Source organism: Phyllobates terribilis, unplaced genomic scaffold (genome assembly GCF_046119375.1).
Source record: "Phyllobates terribilis strain yellow unplaced genomic scaffold, ASM4611937v1 Scaffold_7__3_contigs__length_470593459, whole genome shotgun sequence".
NCBI lineage: Eukaryota > Metazoa > Chordata > Amphibia > Anura > Dendrobatidae > Phyllobates > Phyllobates terribilis.
Genome location: NW_027362767.1, coordinates 396,610,100 through 396,624,671, shown reverse-complemented (window position 1 = coordinate 396,624,671; position 14,572 = coordinate 396,610,100). Strand labels below are relative to the sequence as shown.

Below are 14,572 nucleotides of genomic sequence, written 5' to 3'. Positions count from 1 at the left end.
GGATAAGTTTATCCGAGTCACCAGCCTCAGAAATTGCAGGTTAACAGCAGCTCAGATTAGAGACCAGGTCAGTGCCACACAGAGTTCTAGCAGCAGACACATCTCTACAACAACTGTTAAGAGAAGACTTTGTGCAGCAGACCTTCATGGTAAAATAGCTGCTAGGAATCCACTGCTAAGGACAGGCAACAAGCAGAAGAGACTTGTTTGGGCTAAAGAACACAAGGAATGGACATTAGACCAGTGGAAATCTGTGCTTTGGTCTGATGAATCCAAATTTGAGATCTTTGGTTCCAACCACCGCGTCTTTGTGCGACGCAGAAAAGGTGAACGGATGGACTCTACATGCCTGGTTCCCAGCGTGAAGCATGGAGGAGGAGGTGTGATGGTGTGGGGGTGCTTTGCTGGTGACACTGTTTGGGATTTATTCAAAATTGAAGGCATACTGAACCAGCATGGCTACCACAGCATCTTGCAGCGGCATGCTATTCCATCCGGTTTGCGTTTAGTTGGACCATCATTTATTTTTCAACAGGACAATGACCCCAAACACACCTCAAGGCTGTGTAAGGGCTATTTGACCAAGAGGGAGAGTGATGGGGTGCTACTCCAGATGACCTTGCCTCCACAGTCACCAGACCTGAACCCAATCGAGATGGGTTGGGGTGAGCTGGACTGCATAGTGAAGGCAAAAGGGCCAACAAGTGCTAAGCATCTCTGGTAACTCCTTCAAGATAGTTGGAAGACCATTTTCGGTGACTACCTCTTGAAGCTCATCAAGAGAATGCCAAGAGTGTGTAAAGCAGTCATCAATGTAAAAGGTGGCTACTTTGAAGAACCTAGAATATAAGACATATTTTCAGTTGTTTCACACTTTTTTGTTCAGTATATAATTCCACATGTGTTAATTCATAGTTTTGATGCCTTCAGTGTGAATGTACAATTTTCAAAGTCATGAAAATACAGAAAAATCTTTAAATCAGAAGTTGTGTCCAAACTTTTGGTCTGTACTCTATGTCTTCAGCTCTGTGGCTGTTCAATAGGGCAAAGTTAGGCACGCCTGCGGGGGTCTCTGATTCGACAGAGCAACTGCAAGCGCTGTGTGAATGACGTAGAAGACTGCCATCAAGATAGAAGGGGTGGCGTTTGATGGTAGTGGAGCTGCGCAGAGTGCCATCTCTATTCAACCAGACTGCAAATTTTCATGCAGCATGGGACGGGAATTACACACTTCTTCGGAGGTATGCAGGGCATCTATAAGACTGTTTACTGTTGACCACATTTCTAATACATTCACGAAAATAGAACATGCATGATACTTTCGTGAAAATAGCCAAAAGTTTTACATACATAATTTTTTTCAAAATCTCTTTAGCTGAGCCAGACATATGGACCCATCTATACCATCTACTTAGCAAACTATCGGATAATAATACTGATTGGCTGCGATGCTATGAAGGAAGCATTGGTGGACTACAGCGATTCGTTTAGTGAAAGGGGAGACACAGGATTTGGAGAATTTTATTTAAAGGATTTTGGTAAGTGGAAAAAGGAATATTTAATCAGAAAATTACCAACTGTCTAATTCAGGTGTCCTTGTTACACGGATTGGTTAAAAAAGTTGGCAATTTTTTTTTTACAAATCACAATCTTTATAACAAAAATAAATAAATAGAAATCTTGGAATTAAAACCATTTTGATGGAAAAAAAATAGAAATGCAAAAATAATGTGGTTGCATAAGTGTGAACACCCTCTTCAAATTGGGGATGTGCTTGTGTTCAGAATAAGTCAATTATATTTAAACTCATGTTAACTATTAGTTAGTATACAGCTGCCATAATTTACAGTGATTCTCATTAACCTCATTGTTGCATTTTACAATAAAAGCCATGGTCCACAAACAGCTTACAACACAGCAAAGGGATCGTAATGTTGAAAGTTATCAGCCAGGATAGGAGTACAATTTTTTTCCCAAGGCATTAGATATACCATGGATTTAGACGGTCATCAAAAAGTGGCTTAAATTTGGTACAAAAGTGAAAGGGTCGTCCGGTCTTAGGCATCAAGTCTGCAGTTGTTATATGTGACTGTAAAATGGAAGCCTTTCATACAAAGAAAAACATCCAAGCCTGGCTAAGTTATACCAAAACCTACATGTCTGCCTAAAGCATGTGGGAAAATGCGTTATGGTCTGATGAGATGAATGTTGAACTTTTTAGCCATATTTTCAAAAGGTATCTTTGGTGCAAAACAAACACTGCGCATCATCAGAAGAACACCATACCCACGGTGAAGCATGGTGGAGGTAGCATTATGTTTTGGGGCTGTTTTTGCCACCTACAACAGGGGCTTTAGCCAAGGTGGAGGGAATTATGAACAGTTCCAAATATCAGTCAATTTTGTATAAAAAAAACTTCAGGCCTCTGCTAGAAAGATCAAGATGAAGAAGAATGTCACTTTTCGGCATGACAATGACTTAAGTATACCTCCAAATAATAATAAGAATGGATTAGTCAAAATAAATTTTAGAAAATCTCAGCGAGGGCCCGGATCTGAATGTAATTGAAAATTTGTAGGTGACCTGTGAAGGGCACTGTACACAGGAGATGCCCTCATAATCTGACAGATCTGGAGGTACTAAACATAGAAACATAGAAAGTTAGAGTTGGAAGGGACCTCCAGGGTCATCTGGCCTAACCCCCTGCTCAATGCAAGATTCATTAAACCATCTAAGACAGATGTCTATCCAGTCTTTGTTTGAAGATTTCCATTGAATTAGAACTCACCACCTCTCGTGGCAGGCTGTTCCACCCTCACTGTCAAAACGTTTTTTCTAATTTCTAATCTGAAGCTTCTCCCATTCAGTTTCATCCCATTGCTTCTAGTCTTTCTTTGTGCAAATGAGAGTAAAGATGATCCCCCGGCAGTGTGACAGCCCTTGAGATATGTGTAGACAGCTATTAAGTCTTTTCTCTGTCTTCTCTTTTGCAGGCTACACCTTCCCAAATCCTCTAACTGTTCCTCACAGGACATTGTATGCCGACCGGTCACCATTCTGGTCACTCTTCTCTGAACTAGCTCCAGTTTCTTCATGTTTTTTTTTTAAATGTGGTGCCCAGAACTGGACACAGTATTCCAGATGAGGTCTGACGAAAGAGGAGTAGAGTGGATAATTACTTCACTTGATATACACTTTATGCTTCTGTTAATGCAACCCAGAATTGTGTTTGCCTTTTTTGCTGCTGCATCACACTATTGACTCATGGTCAGACTGTGATCTGTTAGTATACCCAAGTCTTTTTCCTATGTGCTGCTGCTTAGCCCTATTCTTCCCATTCTGTATAAGTTTTTTTCATTTTTCTTGCCTAGATGTAGGACTTTGGATTTCTCACTGTTAAAAACCATTTTGTTAGTTACTGACCACAGTTCCAGTTTGTTTAGATCTTTTTTAATCCTCTCTCTTCTCTAGTATTAGCTATCCCTCCTAGCTTTGTGTCATCAGCAAATTTAATCAGTTTATCATCAATTCCTTCATCTAAATCATTGATAAAGATGTTGAACAAATCTGGGCCCAGGACAGAGCCTTGTGGTACCCCACTTGAGACATTCTTAAACTGGATGTGCAACCATTTATGATCACTCTTTTGGTCTGATCACTAAGCCAGTTATGAATTCACCTAACAGTTGCATTGTCCATTCCATAGTTGGACATTTTTTCAAGAAGGATGAAATGAGATACTTAGTCAAATAATTTTGCTGAAGTCAAGATATACTATATCTACTGTGTTTCCATGATCCACCCAGTCAGTGATTCTGTCATAGAAGGAAATTAAGTTAGTCTGACATGACTTATTAGTTACAAACCCATGCTGACTCTGGTTAATCACTTCATTCTCATAAAAGTACTTGCATACGCGTTGTTTAATAATCTGTTCAAAGATCTTGCCTGGTATAGAAGTAAGGCTCACAGGCTTATAGTACTGCAAAGAAGAGTGGGCAAAGATTACCAATTTATATGTGCCATGCTGATAGACTCCTATTCAAAATTAAAGGGTGTGCTTTTTTTCTGCAACCACATTATTTTAGTTCTTTATTTTTCTTTCATATAACATATATTGTAGCAAAACCAGGTAGGATGGTGTTAAATCCTAGTGCTACAGGTCTTGATTAGAAGCACCTGGCTAGTTTCAACTAAGAACCAGAGCCTGTGTTCACTAGAGATGTGTCAGTCTGCTGAATGAAGCAGAGTTAAGTGTGCTGCTAGTTAGTGACAACCCAAAATGTGAGCTGTAGCTTGGAGGGAGACGTGCCAAAGTTCATCTCTGAATGGAGACTGCACAGGTCAGCTAGGAAAGCTGAGCAGTCTGTCTGTGAAAGCTGAAGCCTGTTCAGTGTGAACTGTGCACAGGGGTGAATACTTCTGTTTGGCGATGGAAGTTGCTGGAACTCAGGCTGAAAGTGATACCGAGACGGGTGGGAGCGTGCCTTTTCTGTGTATGAAGTTTTCTCAGAGAGAAAGGACTGTAATCTGTTTGAATGAGCTCGCACTGACATACTGTATATGTGGCTTGCTAAATGAACAGTTTATTTTTGTTTTTGAATCCTTTGGAGTTTTATGAAAGCAACAAAACTGCACCTGTTTGGCCCAAACAACATTGCCTGTGTAAATGCTGCCTAATATCTACCTGATAGCATGGATCCCTACAATATATATATACCGCAAATATATACTGAATAAAAATATAAATGCAAAACTTTTGTTTTTCCTCCCATTTTTCAGGGGCTGAACTCAAAGATCTAATACTTTTTCTATGTACACAAAAGCCTTTTTTTCTCTGTTCACAAATTTGTCTAAATCTGTGTTAGTGAGCTCATCTCCATTGCTGAGATAATCCATCCACCTCACTGGTGTGGCATATCCAAATTCTGATTAGACAGCATGATTATTGCACAGGTGTCCCTCAGGCTGGCCACAATAAAAGGCCACTCTAAAATGTCCATGTCATGACTCTGTTGTCGGATATCCCGGGGCCAGGGGCTCCTTTCCTGTCCCTAACACTAGGGGCACCCTAGCTGGCCCTGTTCCCCAGATTTCTTCTGAAGGTGAAGATGCTGGGGCAACATACATTTTCTGAGCTCCTCAATCCGCCCTCTGTCCACCACCCAGTGAAGAGGGGAGTAGTAGTGTAAGTCAGTACACCAACCAGAATAGCAAGATAATACAACCAGGGCTAAAGGTAAGTACCAATCATACAAATATATGCACACAAACAACAGAGGTAAACAACGGGGAAGGGAGGATGAGGAAAAAACAAAATAGGAGAAGAGGAGGATTACACACAACCTAAAGCACACAACAGTCTTAGATTAAATCCTCCAAATGCTTTCTGAAACAAACAACTCTCCACCAAACTCCTAGCACCATGCAGCATTAGCTAGCTCTGTCAATCACTCCAAGCCAAAGCCCAGAATATATGGTTGAGTGGAGTGGCTAACACTGGACAGCTGAGAGCTTTAAAGCAGGTAAGCTTCCAGGAGCTCACAACTGAACATATTAACCCCTGCATTGCTGAAAGAAACCTGCACCATTTAATATGAAGGCGAAAAGCTTCTAGTAAGTGCAGGAATAGGAGGAATCAAATGCTGCGGTCTTCTGGCTCCTCTCTGTCGGGGTAAACCCGTGACAGTGCAGTTTTACGGTGTGGAGAGGTCCAGGGCATCAGAAAACCAGTCAGTATCTGGCGTGACCACTATTTTCCTCATGCAGTGCAACACATCTCCTTCATATATAGTTTATCAGGTTGATGATTGTGGCCTGAATGTTGGTCCACTCCCCTTCAATGGCTGTGCGAAGTTACTGGATATTGACAGGAACTTGAACACGCTGTTGTATACTCTGATACAGAGCATTCGAAACATGCTCAAAAGGTGACATGTCCGGTGAGTATGCTGGCTATGCAGAAACTTCGCACAGTCACGGAAGAAAAGTTAACCAACATTCAACAGGCCATAATCAACCACCTGATCAACTCTATGCGAAGGAGATATGCTGCACTGCGTGAAACAAATGGTGGTCACACCAGATATTGATCTACCCGGGACCCTCCACTACTGTAAAACTGCACATTTTAGAGTGGCCTTTTACTGTGGCCAGCTTAAGGCATTCCTGTGCAATACTCATGATGTATAATCAACATCTTGATATGCCACTCCTCTGAGGTGGATGGATTATCTCAGCAACATAGATTTAGACAAATTTGTGAACAATATTTGAGAGAAAAAGGCCTTTGGTTTACATAGAAAAAGTCTTAGATCTTTGAGTTCAGCTCATAAAAAATGGGAGGAAAAGCAAAAGTGTTGCGTTTATATTTTTGCTCAGCATATATATAAATATAATAAATAAATATATAAATCCTATTATATTATTAAAAAAAATATATAGCATTTACACTTATGTTTTTAAAATCCTAGGCCGTCTGTTTAATCATTTGCTTTAATTTACAGGGATCTTCGGAAGCAGTGGAGAAAGATGGAAAATCCTTCGTCGATTTTCTCTGACAACTCTGAGAAATTTTGGATTGGGAAAGAGAAGCATCGAAGAAAGAATCCAGGAAGAAGCTCAGTGTCTCACCGAGAAGTTAATGAAGGATAAAGGTGGATGTAATGTTAAAAATATGCACCATGTTCCCTTTGGCCAGCTATGCATATTAAATTGCTCTTGGTCAACAACCATCAGTCTGAAATCCCGCTTGAAAATGCACTCTCCGATTGGGCAAATAAAGGATCAGTCACAATGAAATTCAACATTCCCGATTCTTTTCCCCCTCATTTACAATGGTGTAACTGTCAGGCTGCCTCTATACCCATTAGATTAGTGGCTGATTTGCTAAAATTGATGGGTACAGTCAACATTAACATGGGCTCACCATACATTGCGGACTAATTGCCATGATCTATATTTTCTTATTATCTCTAGTGTATTGTACAGTTAAACCAATGACTGATGTCCTCTTTATATTTACTTACAGACGCTCCAATTGACCCTTTATATATAATGAAATCTGCTGTTTCCAATGTCATTTGCTCTGTCGTGTTTGGTGAAAGATTTGATTACGAAGACCAAAAATTCTTGTCCCTCTTGTCATATATTGATGATATTCTCCTATTGACAAACTCCCGTTCAGGGCAGGTAAATATTACAAAATGTGTATTCTAAAATACATTAGGGTGTAATTTAATTAATATGAAACTACAGCAATAAAGGGATTTCACTCACTATGCCAATTTCTGCCCACATTACTGGTGGATGTCAGGGCTCCTTGATGATTGTTTTATTAAAGAAATTGTCCAGTACTTTATATTACCTCCCCCCAATGTATCCCCCCAGGGCCCCTAAGTATTTTTGTAAATACCTTACGTTGCAGTTTTTGCCTGTGAGGGGCGCTATTCTTGGCTGCTCACAGGCATCACGTGACCCCGCGCTGACGTCACGACAAGTGAGGCGTGACTGAGCGCTGGGGTCCCTGCGGTGGCTGCTGGGTTATGGGCAGGGTTGCCCCCCGCTTCACACCCAGCATTCACCGCGTGCTTTCCCAATGAATAGGGAGAGGCAGAGCGCGAAGTGAATGTCGGGTGTGACGCGGGGGGGATAACCCCGCCCACAGCCTGACATCCACTATGGAACGCAGAAGACAGAGACCCCCGTCTGCTGCCAGTACTTGTCGTGAAGTCAGCGGATGTCAGAGCCGGCTGCAGCCGGGGGTCACGTGATACCTGTGAGCGGCCAGTGATAGCGCCGCTCACAGGCAGTATCTGCAATGAAAGGTAATCACAGAAATCCTTAGGGGCTCCGGGGGGATACATTGGGGGGTTAATATAAAGTACTGGACAACCCCTTTAAGGTCAGACAACTCTTCTAAAATGGCAAAGTCGGACGGGGGGGCTATACTTTTAGGCTACACGTCTGTACGCAGACTTCTTTGCCTCTATGGTCACAGGATGCAAAAGAATCCCTATTTTGTCCTATCCTACTCCCATCTCTTCTCTACTTCCTACTAAACTGTGTTTGTTTATTTGATACAGCATTTTGGCAAGAATTAGTGGATGAATAACATTGTTCTATATATTTTTAAAAGTTGTCAGGTGAAGCTATGAAATGAGCCATTTCTTAATGATTTTGATCTTCTGAATTCCAATCGGAAAATGAACATTTTTACTTGGCTCTTGTTTTTATGATAGCAAAGAGTTTTCCTTTTACTGCTAGATATAATTAATGCAGAAAAGTATCAGTACTTTGAAACATCATTTTTGCAACTATAAAGATGCAGAATATTTTGTTATTCCAGTTTTCTGATGCTTATTTAGATGAAACTTAGCAACAATACAAATAACTAAAACGCTATTGTGAATTATATAGTTACAAAAATTGCGCTACAAAATTTGGTCCTCATTCAATGACTACTCTTTTTTGCTTGTTTCTTGTACTCTTGCATCAGATCATCTTTTACAATTGTCCAACACTAATCTGCAAGCATTGGTGGATTCTATTTTCCCTGATATCTTTTCTCCAAAGCTGCTATATCCTGGTGAAATCTCTGAATCTTGAAAATTAGAGTCAATCATCAAATTATAATTGGTGGACTGGAAATAGGATCAGGTAATACTAGATTAGCTTGCAGTCTTTGACCATGGAGACACTTAGCTATGTAATGGAACTGTAGGCACAAAACAGAATTCTGCTTCTGAATGTCACATAGTTGTCTCATTTTTAATTTCAGATGCACTAAAGCAATGCAAAAAGAAAACAGTTTTGTACAGGTGAATAATGAAGATGACTCTGAAGCAACAAAATAATAGTAATGTTATGTGTCTTTTCTATTACTTTTACTTAATTAGCTCCTTGCCATGTTCCCCACCGTAATGCCCTACATTCCTGGCCCTCATCAGAGGTTCTTCAAAACTGTTGCCAGCGTGAAACAATTTATTAAGGAGATGATAAAGACCCATCGAGACACCCTGGACGAGAACTGTCCTCGGGACTTCATTGATTGCTTCCTTATAAAGATGGAAGAGGTGGGTGCGTAGATATTATTAGATTACTAGACCATGAAGCGTCACATATTGTGTGTAGAGAACGTTCATAATAACCAAAACGCAACTAGCTTTGAAACTTAGGTGTTGAAATCAATCATCATAAAACCAGTCAACTTATTGATTGTACTTGTTTTGACTTCTATTTGGTCTTCAAATGGTGTGTTCACACTGAGGTCTTGGCTTGCTGAGCTGAGATTTTGGAGAAAAAAATTGTACAAAACCCACAAGTTTTGATTGGAGAATTGAAGAGTTTCTGCTCCAAAAAACTTATCATAAAATATCAGTGTGAACACACCAGGCGGGTGTATACAGCCATTTGACATTTTTGGTTAATTAAAAAAAAAATATATGAATTTTAATTTTTAGGAAAAAAAAAATCCAGACACAGAATTTCATCAGGAGAATCTACAGGCCACGATCATAGACTTATTTGTTGCTGGAACTGAAACGACAAGTATGACACTGAGATACGGTTTTCTCATATTCTTGAAATATCCAGAAATACAAGGTGATGATTTTAATTCATTTTGATAATGCATTTTTATATATCATATTATATACTCCCGATGTAGATTGTGCAGGAGTAATGGTCTGAGTGGGCCCAAAATTCTGCCTCATAGGCATACACTTGGATTAAAAATATTGGTTCCTTTTTTGCAACTTTTTTCTTTTGCTACTCTTTGCCTGAGGCCACGGCCCCACTATCAGTATTTGGTCAGTATTCGGTCAGTATTTTTTCTCAGGAGTAGAGGCCAAAACCAGGAGTGGGTGATAAATGCAGAATTGGTGACTTGTTTCTATTATACCTTTTCTCTGATTGTTCCTCACCTGGTTTTGGCTTCCACTCCTGAGAAAAAATATTGACCGAATACTGACCAAATACTGATAGTGGGGCCGTGGACTTAGAATTGACCTAGTCCACTAATGTCACTGTAATGGTACTCCAGCCATGGTCTGGCATATATTTCTATTGTAATTTACTCTACTTTTGTGCATAAACTATGATGACATTGTTGGTCAGGCTTTGCCTATTTTTACAGATGGGACTGGGATAAAAACAATAATTGCTAGATTTTTGCACAACTTTGAGTTGTCACATTTCAGTTCATTTTCTGCTAAACTTCTGGTAAAACCTTTTTAATGAATCAGTCTCTAAGGGCCCCTTCACACGTCCGTGTTTAAGGTACATGTGGTGCCCATTTTCACACGTACCAGAGACACATACACACGCACACCCATTATAATCTATGGGGCAGTACTGATCTTCGTATTTCCACGTGACACACATGTAGACATGTCCATTTTTTTCCAGAAGCACCGATGACAATACGTACAGCACATGCACACACAGATGACATACGTGTGTCAGTGATGCGCCGCTTGTGCTCCACCTACTGGAATACAATGGAGAATAGAAATTACAGATGTTTAGGTGTTAAAGATGTGCAAAGATAGAGATAGATAGATAGAGAGACAGATAGATAGATAGATAGCTAGATAGATATGAGGTAAATAGATGATTTATAGATAGATAAATAGATAATAGATAAATAAATATCCATGAGATATATAATTAGTGCCTTGAGTGTGTCGTTTACTGTACATGTATTAATGTAATAAATAAATAAATAAATGAAAAATGGTAACCAGCAAAGGTAAAGCAGACAACTGTGATCTGATATGATCAGGCTGAGATTGTCTCTTGTTATTGGACCCTTCCCAGCCTAAAAATGCAAGCCCTCAGCCTCCCTAAAAGTGGTGCATCATATGTGATGCTCCAATTCTGGCGCTTCGCCTACACTCTTCCCGATTGACAACTCTTTCCCTAGTCACCAATTTATAAAAAAAAAAAATTCACGCAGGTCCGATGTAATGTAGTCCAGGGAATCCAACGTAGTCCGCAAATGAAAAAATGAAAAACAAAAAAAGAGATTAATAAAAACAAGACACTGTCTATCGTTCACCAATTTATTATAAAAAAAAGTTACAACACAGGTCTGACGTAGTGCAGCGTTTCCCACGACGTTCCCCAAATCCGTCATCCAAAGCCTATGGAGCCTCGTTCTGATGCTCCATAGGCTTTAGCAGCATCCACTTCCGACTCACGCTGTGCTGCGCGAGACCCGGCGACTGTTAAGAGCAGTGATGTCAGTAACGTTACTGCTCTTCATGGTCGCCAGGTCTTGTGGAATGCAGTGTGACCCAGCGACTCTGATGAGCGGTAACATTACTGATGTCACTGCTGTTCAGAACCGCCGGGTCTCGCTCAGCGCAGCGTGACATGGCAGTGGCTGTTTGCAAAATACGATGGAGCCTCAGATGGAGCCTCAGAACAAGGCTCTCTAGGCTTTGCACTGAGGATTCAATGGATTCTCTCGATTCATTTGTACTATGTCAGATTTGGTAGACTACTACCAACCTGCGTGCAATTTTTTTTAAATAAAGTGGTGAACCAGGGAAAGTGTTTATAATTTTTTTTTTTTTTTGTGGGCGTGTGTTTTTTTTTTTTATTACTGAGTTAGTAATGGCGGTGTCTAACAGAAGAATTTCCATTATTAGAACCAATACCTGATGTCAGCTGTGTTTTTGGACAATTCACAGTTGACATCAACACCAAGCCCCATTTCCCCAATTGCGATCGCACCAGGGCAATCGGGAAGAACAAAGGTGAAGCATCAGAATTGAAGCATCTCATGTGATGCTCCACTTCTGGGGTGGCTGGGGCTGTCATTTTTAGACTGGGAAGGGCCCAATAACCATTGACCTTCCCAGCCTGATAATATCAACTTACAGCTGGTCTGCATTAACTTTCCCGGTTCCCAAAAATGGGGGTGACCCAACAGCATTTTTTTCACTTATTTCTTAGGTTAATACATGAAAACTACACACACAAGGCACTAATAATATATCTCGGGGATATCTATTTGTATATCTATTATCTATCTTTCTATCTATCTATCTATCTATCTATCTATCTATCTATCTATCTATCTATCTATTATCTACCTATCATTTATATACTCCAATCAGGGTCAGGGCGTGCTGGTTTTCCAACAGGTGTTTTCTGTTCTGAGTGATTCCCTGGCTATTTAGCTGTCTGTCTGCCTCTGATTACTGCCAGATGTAGCCTTGACTCAGTGGTGCATGTTTGCCTTGTTCTTCAGTGTTCTGTCTTTAAGCTATTGCTGCCCAACCTCACGACCTATTCGTGAATAGTGACTAGCGACACAAAAGTCTTAATACCAAGACAACGTCTTGGTGGGCCTTATATAGACCCAGGCAGATGATCACAGGGGTTCACGCTGGGCCTTCTGCAAAGCCCAATGTGAAGCACAATAGGATTTAGGTGACCGGGGAGAGGGGAGCAAAACCTGGATCCAAGACAGGTGCGTAACAGATATGTTGTGTTATATTATGTGATCTCCTATACTATATGACGGCTGCGAGACATAAGCGAGAAGCATGCCTGGTTTCTCCTGATTGAAGAAATCTTGACTTCTCTGATTGAAGGAATCTTCTGCATTTTGTAAAATAGCTATAAACATTTTTTGCCGATTCGTAATTGTTTGAATATACCAGGACCTGCAAAATTCGACGGCAATTCACAACAAATCAGTTATCTCTACTATACATATTATCTTATCTAGAATACATGTTACCTCGTATTTCTTCATCTTCTTGGCATGGTGACATTTTCAACAGAACTAGTTTTTGGTTCAAAAATAGCACTTGTGAGGCAGTGACCGGGATCGTATATGAGGGACGTTATATCTCCCCCAGAATGTGTACAGAGACCTATTAAATCCATTGGAGTGCATTGCAGTCACAAACTCACCTGCGGCTGCAATGCTGGAATGAAGATGGGCATTGCCCTGGTCAGGCTATCTGGCTAAGGCAGATTAGTAAAACCCGGGAGGGCCTTCATTTCTGGAGGAGGCTACAGGAAGGCAGTGGGGCGGCCTCCTCCCTCCAACCTGGGTTTTCCAGAAGCTCTTGCCACCTTTAAAAAGGCACCTTTAAAAACCCTGCACTAAGGATTAGTGTTGTTCAGTGTTGGGTCCTGCTAGGAGCATAGCAGGAAAGCTTGGCGCGCCTGTGAGCAGCTGAACCCACGCCTGGGAAGGCTCTGCACCCGACAGGCTCTGAGCGGCCCGGTGCGGCCGTTGCCCACTGCAGCCGTTGTTTAAGGACTCATGTTAACCCGGCTGCGAACCGGAGGACTTTTCTGTTTACCCGTGAGTCACTGAATAAAGCTGTTTATGTTGGACTTGTTTGGGTCACTGCCTCAGTTACTGCACGGTGTGAACACCGCCGCCTTACACACTATACTGAAAAATATGAAAATATGTTCTTTTTTCCATTTTGGAAATTTCAGAGAAGGTCCAGAAAGAGATTGACAATGTAATAGGCAAAGATCGCTGTCCATCAACAGAAGACAGGAGTAAAATGCCGTATACAGAAGCAGTAATCCACGAGATCCAGAGATTTGCTGATATCGTACCTATAGGAGTTCTCCATGCTGCCAGCAAGGACACAACCTTCAGAGGATATCACATTCCAAAGGTATAATATTCTGGTCTTATCGATTACACCTGACAATTTTTTTCTGTTGGGCATCAGTTTAGCAGTGTGTGCCACTGGAAGTTTTCGGTCATAGTTACATGTTATTTTAAGGGCCATGCACTTCTCTAACCATTCTCTACCCCACCAACCCTTGGTCCTCACCTTTCTGATACAGTGAGGTAAAAAGAAACATTTCTGGTCCCTGGACAGTTGCTTACTTTTCCATGAGTCTAGAACATTTACTCTTTTTTTGAGAGTCTTCTGACGGATCCAGGAGACCTGGCAAGTATGACTTCTTAGCTCATCACCTGTTCCTACCTTTTAAGTTTATGAACCAAGCTCAACATTTAACACATTCTCTTTTAACTATTTCTTGACTCCAATTTATACAGTAACTAGTGGCAGAACCTCAGAGACACCGGGTTATCCCATGTGAAAAAAGTTGTTCTGATTTCTTTAATGTTTTTGGTCTCCCTATCAGCTACTACCTAGATCTCACTTTTAACATTTCGGTTTTCTATATCTACATATTTTATATATTTACTTTCAGAGAAGCTTAGTGCTTCCAGTCCTCACCTCTGTCCTAAAAGACCCAAAATATTTCAAAAACCCAAAGGAGTTTGATCCTGGACACTTCCTTAATGAGAAAGGCGACTTTAAGAAAAGTGATGGATTTATGCCATTCGCTGCAGGTAAGAAACTATTTCTTGATTATGGCAAAAAAAAAATGATCTGTAAACTGTGACTGAATTTAATCTTCAAATTATCTAGAGTTTAGAAAATGAGACTATCCTAGATTGATATGATTGGTAGATATAAGCTGGGTTTAAGGTAAACCAAAAATATGACTTGATACGTCTTTGTTTTGCAAACACACCATATTTGCAATATTACAACCATGAAAGACTAAAAGA

The 14,572-nt window shown here is 40.6% G+C and overlaps 1 protein-coding gene across 1 annotated transcript in view; it reads left to right on the top strand.

The window, feature by feature from the left end:
• Positions 1 to 14,572, top strand: part of LOC141154993 (cytochrome P450 2A4-like) — a 33,869-nt gene that overhangs the window by 17,348 nt on the left and 1,949 nt on the right. The window contains exons 2-8 of the mRNA XM_073641582.1: positions 1,376 to 1,538; positions 6,507 to 6,656; positions 7,031 to 7,191; positions 8,898 to 9,074; positions 9,462 to 9,603; positions 13,471 to 13,658; positions 14,209 to 14,350. Of these exons, the coding sequence (XP_073497683.1) occupies positions 1,376 to 1,538; positions 6,507 to 6,656; positions 7,031 to 7,191; positions 8,898 to 9,074; positions 9,462 to 9,603; positions 13,471 to 13,658; positions 14,209 to 14,350 (1,123 nt within the window). The remainder of the gene's footprint in view (positions 1 to 1,375; positions 1,539 to 6,506; positions 6,657 to 7,030; positions 7,192 to 8,897; positions 9,075 to 9,461; positions 9,604 to 13,470; positions 13,659 to 14,208; positions 14,351 to 14,572) is intronic.